The 14,374-nt window shown below is 38.8% G+C and overlaps 1 protein-coding gene across 6 annotated transcripts in view; it reads left to right on the top strand.

The window, feature by feature from the left end:
* Positions 1-14,374, top strand: part of Mast4 (microtubule associated serine/threonine kinase family member 4) — a 552,573-nt gene that overhangs the window by 388,997 nt on the left and 149,202 nt on the right. For 2 of the 6 annotated variants that reach the window (XM_076857187.2, XM_076857190.2), the window contains exon 1: positions 74-481. The exons of the other annotated variants lie outside the window; for them this stretch is intronic. In XM_076857187.2, the coding sequence (XP_076713302.2) occupies positions 390-481 (92 nt within the window). In that variant the 5' untranslated portion in view covers positions 74-389. Of the gene's footprint in view, positions 1-73; positions 482-14,374 lie in introns of those variants that run through there. 6 annotated transcript variants of the gene reach the window in all.

Below are 14,374 nucleotides of genomic sequence, written 5' to 3'. Positions count from 1 at the left end.
GCAAATGGTATCTGCCAAACAGATGACAAAGTACCTTGGACTGAATCACACACAGACAGCATTTTGAACAGAACGCACGGCTAAACTCTTGTAATTACTGTTTATAGCTGGCCAAGGCTCACTAGGAGAGGGCAAACCCAAGAGGAAATAAGTTTCCTGAACCTTGGAGAGATGGCTGTGTGTTAATTAAAGGCTAGGACGGGACGGGTAATTCTCAGACCTGCTCCAAGTTGTTCTTGGGATCACAGTTCACATCACGTTGTCTCTGGAGGGAGTGAGGAGATAATTGGGATCCTTTTTTTTTTTTTCTTTCCTGTTTTTTTTTCTTCCCCCTCACCTCGTTTTGGTCTCATGGCCTTGAACCTGCAGTGAACTGAAGAGAGAAAGAAATGGATATGTCTGACCCCAATTTTTGGACTGTGCTCTCAAACTTTACTTTGCCTCATTTGAGGAGTGGGAACAGGCTTCGGCGAACACAAAGGTAAAAAAAAAACGCGGGATCCTTCCTTTCTCTTCCCAGAGGCCCCTTGGGCTGGGCTGCTGGAGCCCCTTGGCAACTGGGGTTTTGTTTACTGGGTGACAGTTTGAAAAGTTTATACCTTGCCAGGGGGGCACTGTTTCAGGTATTCTTTAGGATTTCCTGGGCAGTCCCAATGAATGTGCTTCTCAGGGTTCGCCTTTTGAAATGTGGGTAATAAAACATTTCCTTGTGAGTGGTGGGGAGAGAAAAAGAAGAGGGGGAGGAGACTTTGTCTCAGTCTGTCCCTTTGATCTAACCATGTTTATCCATTTCATCACTCAGACTTCTTAGCCTCCTGGTACTCTTTGTAGAGCCTTTCAAATGCTCCCCTCTATTAAATATGTGACCTTTATAAGTTTCAGATGTATGATGTAAAGATAGTCCAAGTTAGCCTATCTCATATTGACTGCTTAAAGAGGCAGATCTGCATAACTTTGCCATTTTGATTTTTTTTTTTTTTTTTTTACTGGTTTGCTGGCATTTATAACTAATACAGGGCTGGCCTTTTCATTTTGAAATATATTTGACAGAATAGGTAGGGGAAATTTTTCAAAGTCAAGATGAGGCTTGTGCTGTAAGTGAAAGGTAATTTGGAGATAGTTTGCTGCCACTTGAAATGAGAAAATATGATTTTAAAGAAGACATTTCTCTCCACATGTCTGCCCAGCACACAACAGTAGCATCGTTGTGGTTTAAGAGGGGTATACTCTCCCAGTTGTGTAAATATGGATTCCTTGTTTTTCATCAAAACTTGCCTTACACGTACATGTGAATACGCATGAAAGCAACAGCACAGTCAAACAAACAGGATGCATACTATCAGATTTGGAACTTCGCATAATCTGTGCTCCACTATTGAAAGAACACCAGAAAATGGTTCTTTCTGTTTGCTTATACCTGTAACTATTTGCATAATGTAAATGCAAATATTTAATACTTTGGAAAACTTAGTAATTTTTTCTTTTGAAATTTTCCACAGTGTTTCTTATATTTCAGGATATTCTCACATACACTTTGTACACACACACAAATCACATGCTTATATGTGTGTGAGTGAGTGAAATCTGGCAGATTTTAAAGTCATACCTTAATATAACTTGAACAATGTTGCTATCACTAAACCATTCTGGTGTAAGTTTGTGCTTTTTAAATAATGTGTCTATGCTTTTTTTGTTTGGCTTTGTAATATGTTCAGAGACTCTTTTAGTATTGGTCATGTGGTTTTAAGCTGTATCATTGATGTGTCATATCTCCAGAACAACTAAGAAAGTTGAAGAGAGATACATGCAATGCCCAGACAGGCCACTCTTCACATGGTGATAAACCCTATAACTTCTCACCTGTTCATGTTGACGGGAGCCTTTTATGTTTCTGAGTGGAGCAGTCTTGCCTGCCATGTAGCCTTTGCTCATACCTGGAGCCAGTTCTTGGGGAGATAAGGCTGCCCTGGCATTATACTTGTGTGTCTAAACCTGAAAAGCAGCTTTTCCTCCCCTTGCCTACCTGTTGGGAGAGTCTGATGCCCGAGGAATTCTCAGCTGGTCAGTCCTGGCTTTAGGACAATATTTGCCCAGTCTGATCAATTCAGTTTATTGAACTTACATTGGCAGAGAGTCTAGGATCTAAAGGAACCTGGGTTCTTCCCAGCAAAATGGGAAATTATGAGAGGACCATGTCCATGTTCCCTGCACCCCTCACCAAATCACGGACCTTATATTCAGGTCAGCAAAACAGACAGGGAGGTGGATTTTCCTCCATCCTTCTAGGAGTATAGGTTATCACAGCCTGTTAATTATTGGGGACCTTCAGGATTCTTGGAGTTTGGAAGTAAACATCCAAAAGATCCTCTCTGCATCCTTCTAGTCACTCTCCATCTCAAAACGCCAGCACTGCTTTAGATTTGCATGTTAAGTATTCCTTACCTAAAATGCTTGGAACCAGAAGTGTTTCAGATTTCAGAGTTTTTCAGAATTTGGGATGTGTTCATAGACTATACTCGTTGAGCATATTTGAATCTTTCAGATTAGGAATAAGGTCTTCTCCGTAGATTTGGAAAAATGAAGCGCATGTTTCCTTACTCTCCAGGGAGCACATATAGTTGTGTATTATGTTATTTTGACAGTGGTCAGTTTTGTCTGTAGACTTCCATAATGGTATGGAGCATATGCTTGCATTCCAACTCTTTCCCTTCTGGGATACTCCTTAACAGCACTAAAACCTGTCTCCTTTAAATCTAACCCCATTTCTTACCTACATGGGGAGGTTCCCTAAAAATTTCTCCTTTTCAGAGGACCTTTTAATTCCCAAATTGTACTGTTCATTTGCCAGGCTCAGTGGAAGGTGTCCTCAATATCTAGGTGAGGCCACTCATCCTTGCCCTCTGTCAGACTTGCATCAGCCCTTGGATTTTCTGTCTGGCCCAGCCCTAGCTTCTTTCCTGCACACCTGTTGACTTGTCTGATGTATCATTCATTTTGATGTTTTAGCTCAGCTATGTGTTCGGATTCACATTGTAATCTAGAGAATCTCATCTTAACCTATTCTTTAATATCAGCTTCTTTTTTTTTTTTTTTGCAAGGATAAAATACAGCTATGAGCCTGTCAATGAGCATCTTAGAGCTCATAGGGATAAGTTTGTGCCACTTAAATAAAAGATAGATTGAATGGTTTCAGAATCTAACCTTAAACCTGAGTTATGGTTCGAGTTGTTGTCATGCAAGTTTTTGTTTTGCTGCATTATGTTTACCTTCCAGGTCCAGCACAACACTGGCTTGTTGGTTTGGTTTGTCCTCTCACAGGAACACTTTTAAGGTTCCTCTTCCAATTCAGAGCCCTGCCTGGCCTGTAACTCCCAGAGTTCTTAGGGAAAGGAGCTTATAGACTTACTATCAGGGCAAGATCTTGAGGATTGTGGAATACTGAGAAGTGCTTCCTCAACCTTCATTCTTTTTTGTTTTTGCCATAGCAGACATTGGGCTGTCCAGATGTACGTGGACTTTTGACTGCTGCTTTGCTGTAAATCTGGGATATTCCACTGGAAATGGTTTCTTTCCGTGACTGCCTTTGCCCTTCTCTCCCCTTCCCTAGTTTAATCAAGGCCATCTCAAAACAGCCATTCACCTGTTACTTTGAGGAACAGAAATCTGGGCTTCACAGATATACTTTTACCCTTTTTTTTTTTTTTTTTTTTTTTTTTTTTTTTAAGACAGAACTAAAATTCACATCTTTAAAAATTTTAAACTTTGTAGATCTGTGGATACTGTGCCCCCCTTCACAGCAATGGGAGTTAATTGGTCTGAGTCCCCATTACTGTCTCTGCTTATAACATCTTTTGAAATTTGATTAGGAATGAGGGGATGAGATCAAGCTTGTGTTTCAGTTACATTTCCTTTGGATCCTAGTACAGGCTAACATGGATTTCTTAATGTTGCTACTAAGTTTCAAGATGAGACTTTCATTTTGTTGAAGAATTGTCTTGAGACCCTAGAAGGTGCTTAATTTTTACTCTTAATGTTCAGAAATCTGTCATGTTTTCATTTGGCCAAAATGGTGACCTACAAACTTGGATGATACCTCTATCAGTAAAAACCCTTATCCATGCCAATGAGCAGTTTGTGACATAGTTGGTCAGGCTGAGCAAATTTTTGAATGCATTTTCATAAGAACTCCAAATTCTGAGAACCAAGGGACAAAAGAATGTTTTTTGTTTTGTTTTGTTTTGGTTTGGTTTTGCTGAATTTGCATTACTCAGCAGTTGCTATGAACAGCAGGTACATTTAGAGATCTTAAACTAACTGCTCTAGTCGTCAGAATGTACTGAATTTTTATGCACAATTTATCTTGCCTTCGTCTGTAGTGTTTAGTGAGTTTTTCTCTTTGTTTTGCTCATGAATTTATGAGAAGGATAGAGAATAGACATCTTTCCTGCTTTGGCACTCTGGATGGATGTTGGTGAATTTATAGTCACCCTTTGTACCCAAGCCCAGTCAAATTTACAATAATTAAGCACCTTTATGTACCTGGGCACTGTGACCCAAAACTGAATTGCAAACCATGGTAATGACAAGTATTTACAAGGTACATATAAGCCCTAGGAGTGGCTTGTGCTGAAGCCACTCAGGGAGCCAAAAAAGGCATCACATAGAAAAAGCAATACTTCAGGAAGTTTTGAAGGATAGATTAGGTATTCATCTGACTAGACAGGACCTTCCCAAGGGGCAGAAGAAATAGTGGTTTGGTGGCCTTAGCAACACAGAGTGCAGGGAACTGTACATAGCTGGATATTGCTAAAGCAGAAGAATATAACTCAGTAGTGGTGGAGCAGGAAGCATGAAGAGGTAGTCCAGCATCATGGCTAGCAGGGTAGATCGAAGCCAGTTCGCCTGCTTTCAAATCTTGACTCTAGTTAGGTTCTTTGGACTTCAGTTGCTCATCTGTGAAATCGGGATAAGTTAATTACTTAGGATTATTGTAAAGATTAAAATGCATTCATATGTATAAATTGCTTAATGTGCTGACTGGCACATAAAAGCTCTGAATAAGTCTTAGCTGTTACCATTATCACTATTATTACGATATGGGGATGAGACTGGGGAGGAGAACTGAGGAAGCTTGTTCTTCTTCCTGTGTGGGAGGGAGAAGACTGGTGGTACTTGGGAGGGAGTTCAGCCTAGGAGTGAGGATGAGACCTAGACACCAATCAGTAAGTCATTAGAGTTTCCTAGCTGAAAGATTTTGCAGGCCTGAATAAAGAATATAGTGTCTTTGAGAGAGATTAAAGAGGTTAAAATTGGTAGAATTCAATGAGCTATTGGCACTGAGGGACAATGAAAAATTCCTTGATAGTCCTGGGGTTTTTGACTTGGAGAACCAGGGAAATGGAGGAACCACCTGTTCATATAAGAGTTGGGGAGAAGACATAAGGACCTGTACTTGCGATCACCCCTTTTATCTCCCTAAACACAGTTATATCCACACTTGTTGAGTACCATCTGTTGTGTGCTGGATGCCATAGGGCATTCATGCTTTCATCCAACCCAAGCTGGTCAAGTGGAGCAGTGGTGGACAGGACAGGGTACTTGTACCTCATCAATAAACAAGTATCTAAGCTGAGAAGAGAGAGTAACTGGGCATGGGGTGAGGGATGCTTTAGATAATGTGATCTGGGAATGTCTTTCCAAAGGCTAATATTTAAGAGACCTAAAAGATGAGAAAGAGTGGTCTATGGGAAGAATCTGAAAGGAGCTATCTGGGATTATCAAAGGCTCCAGGGTAGGAAAGAAAGAAAACCCCTCTAGGTGTTTGGTTAAATATATAGGAACCGGGCACTTGGGCAGGCCAGAACAGAAAGGACAGGCATGGGAATCATCATTCAAATTATCAGAGAAACGAATTAGCTTTATCTAGGAGAGGTAAAAGGACCTTGTTTAAGGGATTGGCAGAGATGCAACCAGGTATAGGATAAGAGTTTTGGTGAGAGGGGGAGAATCTTCTAAGAAACAAGGGTGCCGAAAGAGTGTTTTAGTAAGGATCAAGGAGGAGAATGGTCCAATGGTTCATAGTTAGAGTAAACGAGTATGTTGTCTCTGGCTCTTGGGAGGTCATTGATGACTTTGGCAGGAATAGTTGCCCTAAAATGTTGCGCTGGGGTGGGTGTGTCACAAGCCAGGAAACAGGTGTGAAATGAGGAACTGGAGACTGGAGGGTAGTGCCCACTCTTTGTGGGTAGCTAAATCTACTAGCCACACATCATGATGTCCTGCCCTATGCTCATTCATGGCTGGCCCTACAGCCCTCATCCCTGAATCATATCCCCTTACTCACAGTTGCTCACTTGATCGTCTGCTTCATTGCCCAAATTGGCAATGACAGTTTCCTTTTCACCTCCTCTCTGGCAGCTCCAGTTCTTTCCACAGCCTATGAGTCTCCTCTTTCTACAGGTTTTCACTTGGAGTTTCTCAGGTTTTGAAGCCCTAACTTGGAGCCTCCCCAGCTCCCAGTCACCACTCCCGGGTCTCCTTTTGATCCCTGGGACTCAGCTTTTCCCCTGCAGCCTTTTCTCCAGGTGGCTGAGACCTGGTCCCACTTGTTGCTCCTTCTCTTCCTGCCTGACCTGAGGGCTTAGCCGCTCCCTGAATCTCTGAGCCCATTTCCTCCCACTCCGTGCTTTGCCCAGGCCTGTTTTGTAACTGCTTCTTTTCATCCTTTCTTTGCACCCTGGACTGTATTCTACATATCCCTGCAGGGCTCGCCCTCCCATACTTCTCTCATCTCTGGTTAGCTCCAACATGGCAAATGTCACAGATATTCCCAGGGAGGAGGTGAAAGCTGAAACCTCTAAGACCCAAGCAGCCTTCCTCACTGAGTGATTTCTGCTGAGAGACTGGCCATTCCACCTTGTGACAGGGAGTTTTCTAACAGACTCCTGGTTCCTTATTAAAGCTCACCAGGAACAAAAGACACAGTAGGAATATGCACATTTCCAAAATGTTGCTTTTGGCCTCTAATTTGAAGTTCACAATAGGAGCTTGCAGTTAGTTTGTTTTACCCCTGGAATATGCAGATCTTTTGTGAGGGAATAGAAAAGGGACACATAGGGGAAGGGAGGAAAGAAATGAGAAAAGTGGAATAAGGTGGACACAGAGGTGTATGGAAATGCAAAAAGTGGATTTCAAACAAAGTTCACCAAAAATAAATCATTAGCCAGGCAGGGTGGCATGGTAATCCCAGTGATTAGGGACACTGAGCAGGAGGATTGAAAGATGAAGCCAACCTGGGCAATTTTTCTTAAATTTTTAAATTTAAATTAATTTAAATTTTTCAAAATTAAAAAGGGGGGTGGCTGGGTGCTATGGATGTTGCTCAGTGATAAGGTAACTCTGAGTTCAATCCCTAGTCCCAAAATTAAAAATTAAAAAAAAAAAATGAAGGGAAAGAGGGAAAGAAATCAGCCATTAGAATATGGAGCATATGCTCATGCATGCAGAGACATAGGCTGTTCCTTGCTGGAATTGAACAGCACTCTGAACAGTGTATGCATGTGTTTGCCTTGACTTTGGAGGCAGGGTAGTGTACTGATGAGTCCATAGTGAGGGGTAGGACCTTTTATTCTTTTACGACTTTGCTTTCTTTTCTTTACAAATATATTCTGTTACCAGAAGCCTAAATAACTTCTTCAAAAGAGGCAATCATAAGCTTCAAGATAGAAACCATTAGCTTTCTAGACTAAAAGCTGACAGATATTAGGGTCAAGAAGTTATTTAAAGCCATATGTGGAGATGGCCCACAGAGGAGAAATCCTGGGATAGGATAATTCTGAATAATTCTGGAGCTTTCTCCTTGAAAGGGAATGAGTTGGGTTCTTGGGGGAGGTTAAGATTAGAGGCCCTCAGCCCCACCCGTCTCTATACACACCCATTTCTAGTGTGAGTGAACATGCACAAAGCTATTTTAATCTGAACTGCCTTCACTGAGTAACCTAGTCATTTGAGAATGACATCATAGTAACTGAGTAATCCCTTTGAAAGTTAAAAGTAGAGCCAAGATATTAAAATGGTCCTGGGGCTACCTGGATGAAAGTAGACTCAGGATGTGCATATAACCATCCATTAAAAGCTGTCACTCTCTATCTGTAGAAGTCTTGGCTATTTAGTGGCAGATTTAGTTTTTGTAATACATAGCACATTTATAATTAAATGTCTAAATAAATGTTCACATGATTGTTAAAACTTGTAGTTCTGCTACTTACATTTTCTTTCCCTCTGTCTGCCTGGAAATGAGGAAAATTCCATTCATGAACTTGGTTGTCAATTCTGATAATGTTGACCTAACCTTGTTAATATAATCAGAGGGCATATGGGACTTTTAGCCACATGAATGGCTACTGTACATGCTTATTAGAGAAGGTGATTATACTGATATCAAACTGAACCATCACATTATTTAGTCTTAAAGAAAAAAGACACTAGCATAGACTTTAGGCTTTGAACAGGACTTGACAGTGAATTAGTTGGTAAGAAGAATAGGTAGTCATTATTGTTTAGCTCTTATTTTCTTAAGCATTGCTTGCTTTATTATAGAACCCTGGGAATTTCTACATTCTGCTGACTTTGTGGTCTTCCATTTATCAGTGACTATGATTCTGTTAGAGTTTAGGGTCTCTTAGCAACTGCAGTTGCAGGCAAAACTACAGGCAAAGTGCAGATCTTGACGTAGTAGGCCAATTGCCATTTATATTCTGAAGTTATTGTATAAGGTTTTAACTCTTCAAAGGTAAGAACCAGTATCCCATGTCCCTGGAAACTTTCTAACCTGATGTGGAAGTTCAACTTGCAAGTATCTTTGGGAAGTAATATATTAAGCTGGAGTGAATCAGCTGGGTGGAAGGAATGGGGATTTAACAGATCACATTGTGAAATTTTACTGAGGTTTCCGAAGGTCTTGGTCCCATAGAGGGAAGAAAGCAATGGCTTCACCACACCCTCTTTACCATAGGAGTATTGGTATAAAATGTATTTGCTGTGCTTTTTATTGTTACTAATTTTAAATATTTTAAAATTTTATGTCTCAGACTTGACTGAGTATTAGAATACTACCTAGAGTATTAGATACTACCTAACCACTGTTGAATTTTTTTGCTATTAAATCTGAAGGAAATCACTGAGCCTGTATCTTACCTGGAAACCACTTAAGCCCCCTTCTCATTCACGTCTTTTAAAATGCAATGTGAGAGATATCTTTAAATTAGAAATTATAATTATTAAATATTTTACTTTACAGATGTGTGGAGGGGTGTAACAAAAAAGTACTTTTTTTGTGGGAAAAACTGGAGCTGAATAAAGCTCTCTAGGAAATACGGTAAATGAATCCTTTGTTACTATAAAACAATAGCCAATAAGTGGCTATTATGTAATGTTATTTCTTAAGTCTGAGTTAGATGGCTTGTTGATCTTGGAACTTGAGATAAAATTCCTGTTAAACTATGACTTTCACTTGGCTAATCTCAACATTTTTTTGATAGAAAGATCAAAGAATTGTCCAAATAGATTTTGAATCTATGTTGGACAAATTTTATTTTTCCATGTGAGGATTAATGGAATTCTTTGTCTCAGTGTGCATCCAGATGAACACAGATAATATGCTAACTCCAAAACAGGCTCACTGTAAAATCACCCTATGCTCCACAGTGCAGACAGGTGGCAGAAGAACTGGCAGGCACATCACCCGCCTTGGCAAATTGAATGATTGATTGTGGATTGACATTTTCTATACTTGGTAGGTCCCTAGGTAGATGGATTTCTCCTCTTTGATCTCAACTGGCCATAGTGGGCAGTGGTGGGATGGCTTGAATGTGGGTAGTTCAGGGGGCTTTGGGTAATAGTTGTTGTTATGGATTCTGTGCAATAAGTGTCTGTGCTTATAGTCATTATTTCCTGCATGTATGTCTTAGATATTTGGACCATGGAGTTCAGAAAGAAAAAATGTGTTCTTTTTTTAACTGTGTAACTGTAAAATTTGCATGTAGCATTCTTTCTCATAGATGTCTTCTTTCCTGTCAAGTTCTGGTAAGTTAGTTTTAGAAATCAAGGATTTTTAAATTGAGATATCCATGTTTTCTTAACATTGGACTTCATGCTCAAGATTAGAGACCTGCTCTCTTCAGCTCATTTCTTAGATCTTGGTGATTTTGATGCCATTTTACCAGTGTAGCTGTTGCCAAGATGTCCTCCTGCCAGGTAGCCTTCATGTTTCTTTGATATTATGATAGTCACTGGTCATTTGATGACTTCTTATAGGAAGCCCTTTAAACAAAAACAAGTGGGAGTTTTTCCTTACCTTTTGAGATTTAACCTTAAAATTAGTAGATCTTCTCACATCAGACTTAAGGGATTTGGTCATTAAGAGGCACAGATATTGAACTGATTACATATTACTATGATACAACTTTCTGGTGCCATTCCAAGGCCATGCAAATATTCCATGGAATTGGTCCCAGAGTGAAAATCCATGAGGGAAAAGGGCTTTGACTCTTGGCACAGAGTTACATATTCAGAAGCATTGTATTCAAGCCAGAGTAAATATATATGCCCTTTACACTTTCTTTCAGTTAGCAGAAATCACCTCTAAACACTTACTTTGGCATTAAGGAAGCTCGTCATGACCTATTGTTCCAGAAAGATTATAGTCCTGTTTTAAGCCAGTTCTTTAGTTCCCATGTAACTGACATGCCCAGCCGGGAGCTGGAGAAACAGCCTTCGCTTTTCAAACCTTCCATTCTAGTAGGTGTATCCAGCAGGCAGTGGCTTGTAGCTGTTCCTTCAGCCACTTAACAGGTTTGATTTCAAATCTATTTAATAGAGAAACTAACATGGTTGGAGGGTATTCATGGCCCAACATTTATGGATTTTGTTGGGAAGTCCCAGGTGTGTATATATCTTAAACTCTATATTAAGGTCTGTTAAACTAAAGTGGTTTTGCTTTTGCTTTTGCTCTCCTTTGGTATGTTTTTGTCTTCTGGTCATAGATAGAGTTTCTTAAAATATCTTAGGGGTTAGACTGGGGAGTGTTGCACTTGTCCTGGAGGCTGCACAGCTCTCTTTCCATTCTTTTCCTTTGGCTGCCTTCAAAGCACTAAAGAGAAGTCGAGTGATTATAAAACGGGGCCAAAAGACAGGGAAACTAAGAGCTGGAGGAGTAAGCTCTGAAACATGGGAAGTTAATTACAGTTAAAAATACTTAGAGGGGCTGATTTATGAGTCACACATCTCTTTGTGACCCTTTTACTGCCTTGAGAGCTTGCAGCAGATGTGCCTGAATCACCCTCTGAAACCTGATAACCTAATAACCTAGTTTCACCAAGTTTGACTTGGGTGGACGGGATATGGGGATTTGACACATTGCCTCATTTGTTTTTTCTCTGTGTCCCAGCTATGGATTGATGTGCCTTTTACATGACCAGGGTTAGGATTACCATCGAGGAGACAAAAACAATGTATCAGATGATGGTTTCCTAGTGGGATTAGAAAGCAATGTAGACACATAATTATAGTAAAATGATAATCAGTGGAAGATCCACCAACATCAGACAAGGAGTAGTGACAGGGAGAATATCTAGTGGAAATTTTTTATATATTGTCTCACTGAATCCACAGGATGACTTTGTGAAGGTTATATTATTATTATGTTTATTATACAAATAAAAAAAATTGAGATGCAGAATAATTATTTAACTATCTCCAAATCTAACCAGTAGAAATTGACAAATTCTAATACAGCATTACTATTGTGTTCCCAATGGAATCAGAGATTCAATAATATTCTAATTATCAAAAATAGTATTCGTAAAGTATGATGATTGTCATGTCTTAATTTTATAGAACAGATGCCTCTTAGCAATAAGATACTAGCAGAATATAGGCCTGATAATTTTTATCTTTTCCATAGAAATTCCACTTTGCTTTCTGAGGGAAGAGTGAAAAATAGAAGTAGATTTTATTTCATTTTAAAACTGCCACCTGCTGCTTCTATTTCTCATTAATGGAAATTGTGGATGTAATCTCCTGTAATTTCCTCATCTTAAAGCATCACAGTTTATGATGGTGTTTGAGTGGGCTTGAACTTTTAAATTGAAGCTTTACTTAGGGTGTAGCTCTGAGCAGCTGCTATTTTACAGACATTTTGAATGAGTAATACCCCCTGCACCAAGACTTATTTTTCTGAGATTTTCCTCTATGTAGTATAAAATCCTGTGTATTCACAAAATGTATGTTATGCACATGTCTCAGAACCTCTATTGATCTTGTGGTAGTGCTTTTAGATTGTTTCATAGAAAGGACAAAATCCCTATTACCTGTTAGCGCAGTGAAATTCTAGAAAAGGTCTTTTGGGAGATTTTAGTGAGGAATTACTTCTAGGCTTCTTTTCTTTTTAAAATATAATACTTCCTCTTGAATATGGTAAGTTAACTATTCTTATGAAGGATGGCTTGGTGATACTTAATTATATCTTTCCTTTGGGGAAATCATTGTATTTAGAGAACAAAGAAGCAACTGCTTTGTAATGCATAAAACAATTGTATGAGAGTAAACTCTTATAAATATTGTGTCCAGAAGTGTCTGAACAACAGGAGGGGAAAACATACCCTTCACTGGCTATCTCTTTGCTTCCGGTGGTACAACATATGAACTCTGTGAACTGTTTTTCAGGAATAGTTGATCCCTTCTAAGGACTAATTGAAAGAAGTCTTCTTTTCAGTTACTTTTTTAAAAGTTAGAGGAGGTATTTTTCAGACTTTAGATTACTACTGGTATGGGATTGGCCACTTGTATTTATGTAATGTAGAAAAAGAAAGGCCAAGTGACTAAGTGTGTTTGTTTTGTTTTTAAGTTGGGTTTATTGAGGTACAGTTTACATACCAAAAAAAAAAAAAACCTTATTAAATGCATATTTCACTGAGTTTTAACAAATACATGTAGCTAACATCACAAAGAAAGTATAAGATATTTCTATTGCCTTAAAAGTTTTACGTATTTTAATAGTTTAAAATGCTAACATGAGATTAGAATGTTTTGTTTTGCCTCTACAGTTTGTCACTTAAATTCTTTTACTAGTATCATTTTTTTCTATTCCAGGATTCCATTCTGGGTGTCATAGTTCATTATGTCAACTTCTTTAAACATCATTTTTCTAAAGGAATAATTAACACATAGTTTGATTACATGGTTCAGAATGTCAAGTGAAATACCAAGAAAATACATCAGAAAAAGATATTTGAAAGAAAAGCATAAACTATATTGTATGATTCATTATTAGTACATAATAGCCCCTTTGATGCTACATGAATGAAGAAGTTGTTAGAAACTAGATAAATAAATTTGACTAAAAGGAAATGGTTAAAAATAATTTGGGGTTGTTAATTGGGGAAGGAAGCAGAGCCATGAGGTATAAATATTTACCTATGATATATGTGTGTGTGTGTGTGTGTGTGTGTGTGTGTAAGACATGTGTGTGTGTAAGACATATTTTTTAAGATATGGCTTATTATTATTGGAAAGTAGGTAGGGAGATCCAAAAGGACTCTTGGAATTTATGTAAGGGAAGACTGAGAAAGATATGCATTTTACAAAAGGTCAATTTAAGCTTCCTTATTTGATTGTCAAATAATTAAGTTTTCCCACTATTTTATCATATTTTCATTCCAGTGAAACTTACATAACCTTTAAGATAAATTTTAAACCAGCACATGTTCAAAATAATTTTTGAAAATAAAATCATAAAGAAAAATGATCCTAAAATCATCTATTGCTCATATAGAAACCCTATTTGTGTGTGTGTGTGTGTGTGTGTGTGTGTGTGTGTGTGTGAATGTTTGCCTACATGTGTACACACTCCATAAAACTCCTGTTTTTTTCTACCTTGGGCTTTATGCTCTGTCCCCTACCCCCATGACATTCTTTTAAAAAGTCTTAACTATACATATTAGAACTAGAAATTTTGAAAAACCTCTATAATGTAGGAGAAAGAATAGACGGGACGATGGCAAAGTCATGGGGACATATTTGGGATTTGCTTAGAAGGCACCCTGCTCAGGCTCTGCCCTACCTGTTGTGGGAGTGTCCAAGGCCACCTGCCCTAATGTGCTGCCAGGGTAGTGGACTGGGGTGGACATGAATACTAATGATGTCACTGGAAAGTCTCACATTTTAGGTACTGTTTTTTCCCTGTATTTAGATCTCTCTTGAAATGCTCCTTTAAAAAATACTAATGCTAACTTAGATTCCAATTACCATCTCCCCACAGGATTAAATGTTAAACCTCAAGATCTAAACTTTATCCTTTATGTATGTGAGCAATCTG

This window comes from Callospermophilus lateralis, chromosome 5, assembly GCF_048772815.1.
Source record: "Callospermophilus lateralis isolate mCalLat2 chromosome 5, mCalLat2.hap1, whole genome shotgun sequence".
Lineage (NCBI taxonomy): Eukaryota > Metazoa > Chordata > Mammalia > Rodentia > Sciuridae > Callospermophilus > Callospermophilus lateralis.
Note: the sequence above shows the minus strand (reverse complement) of the source record. Positions and strands in the feature narration are given on the sequence as shown.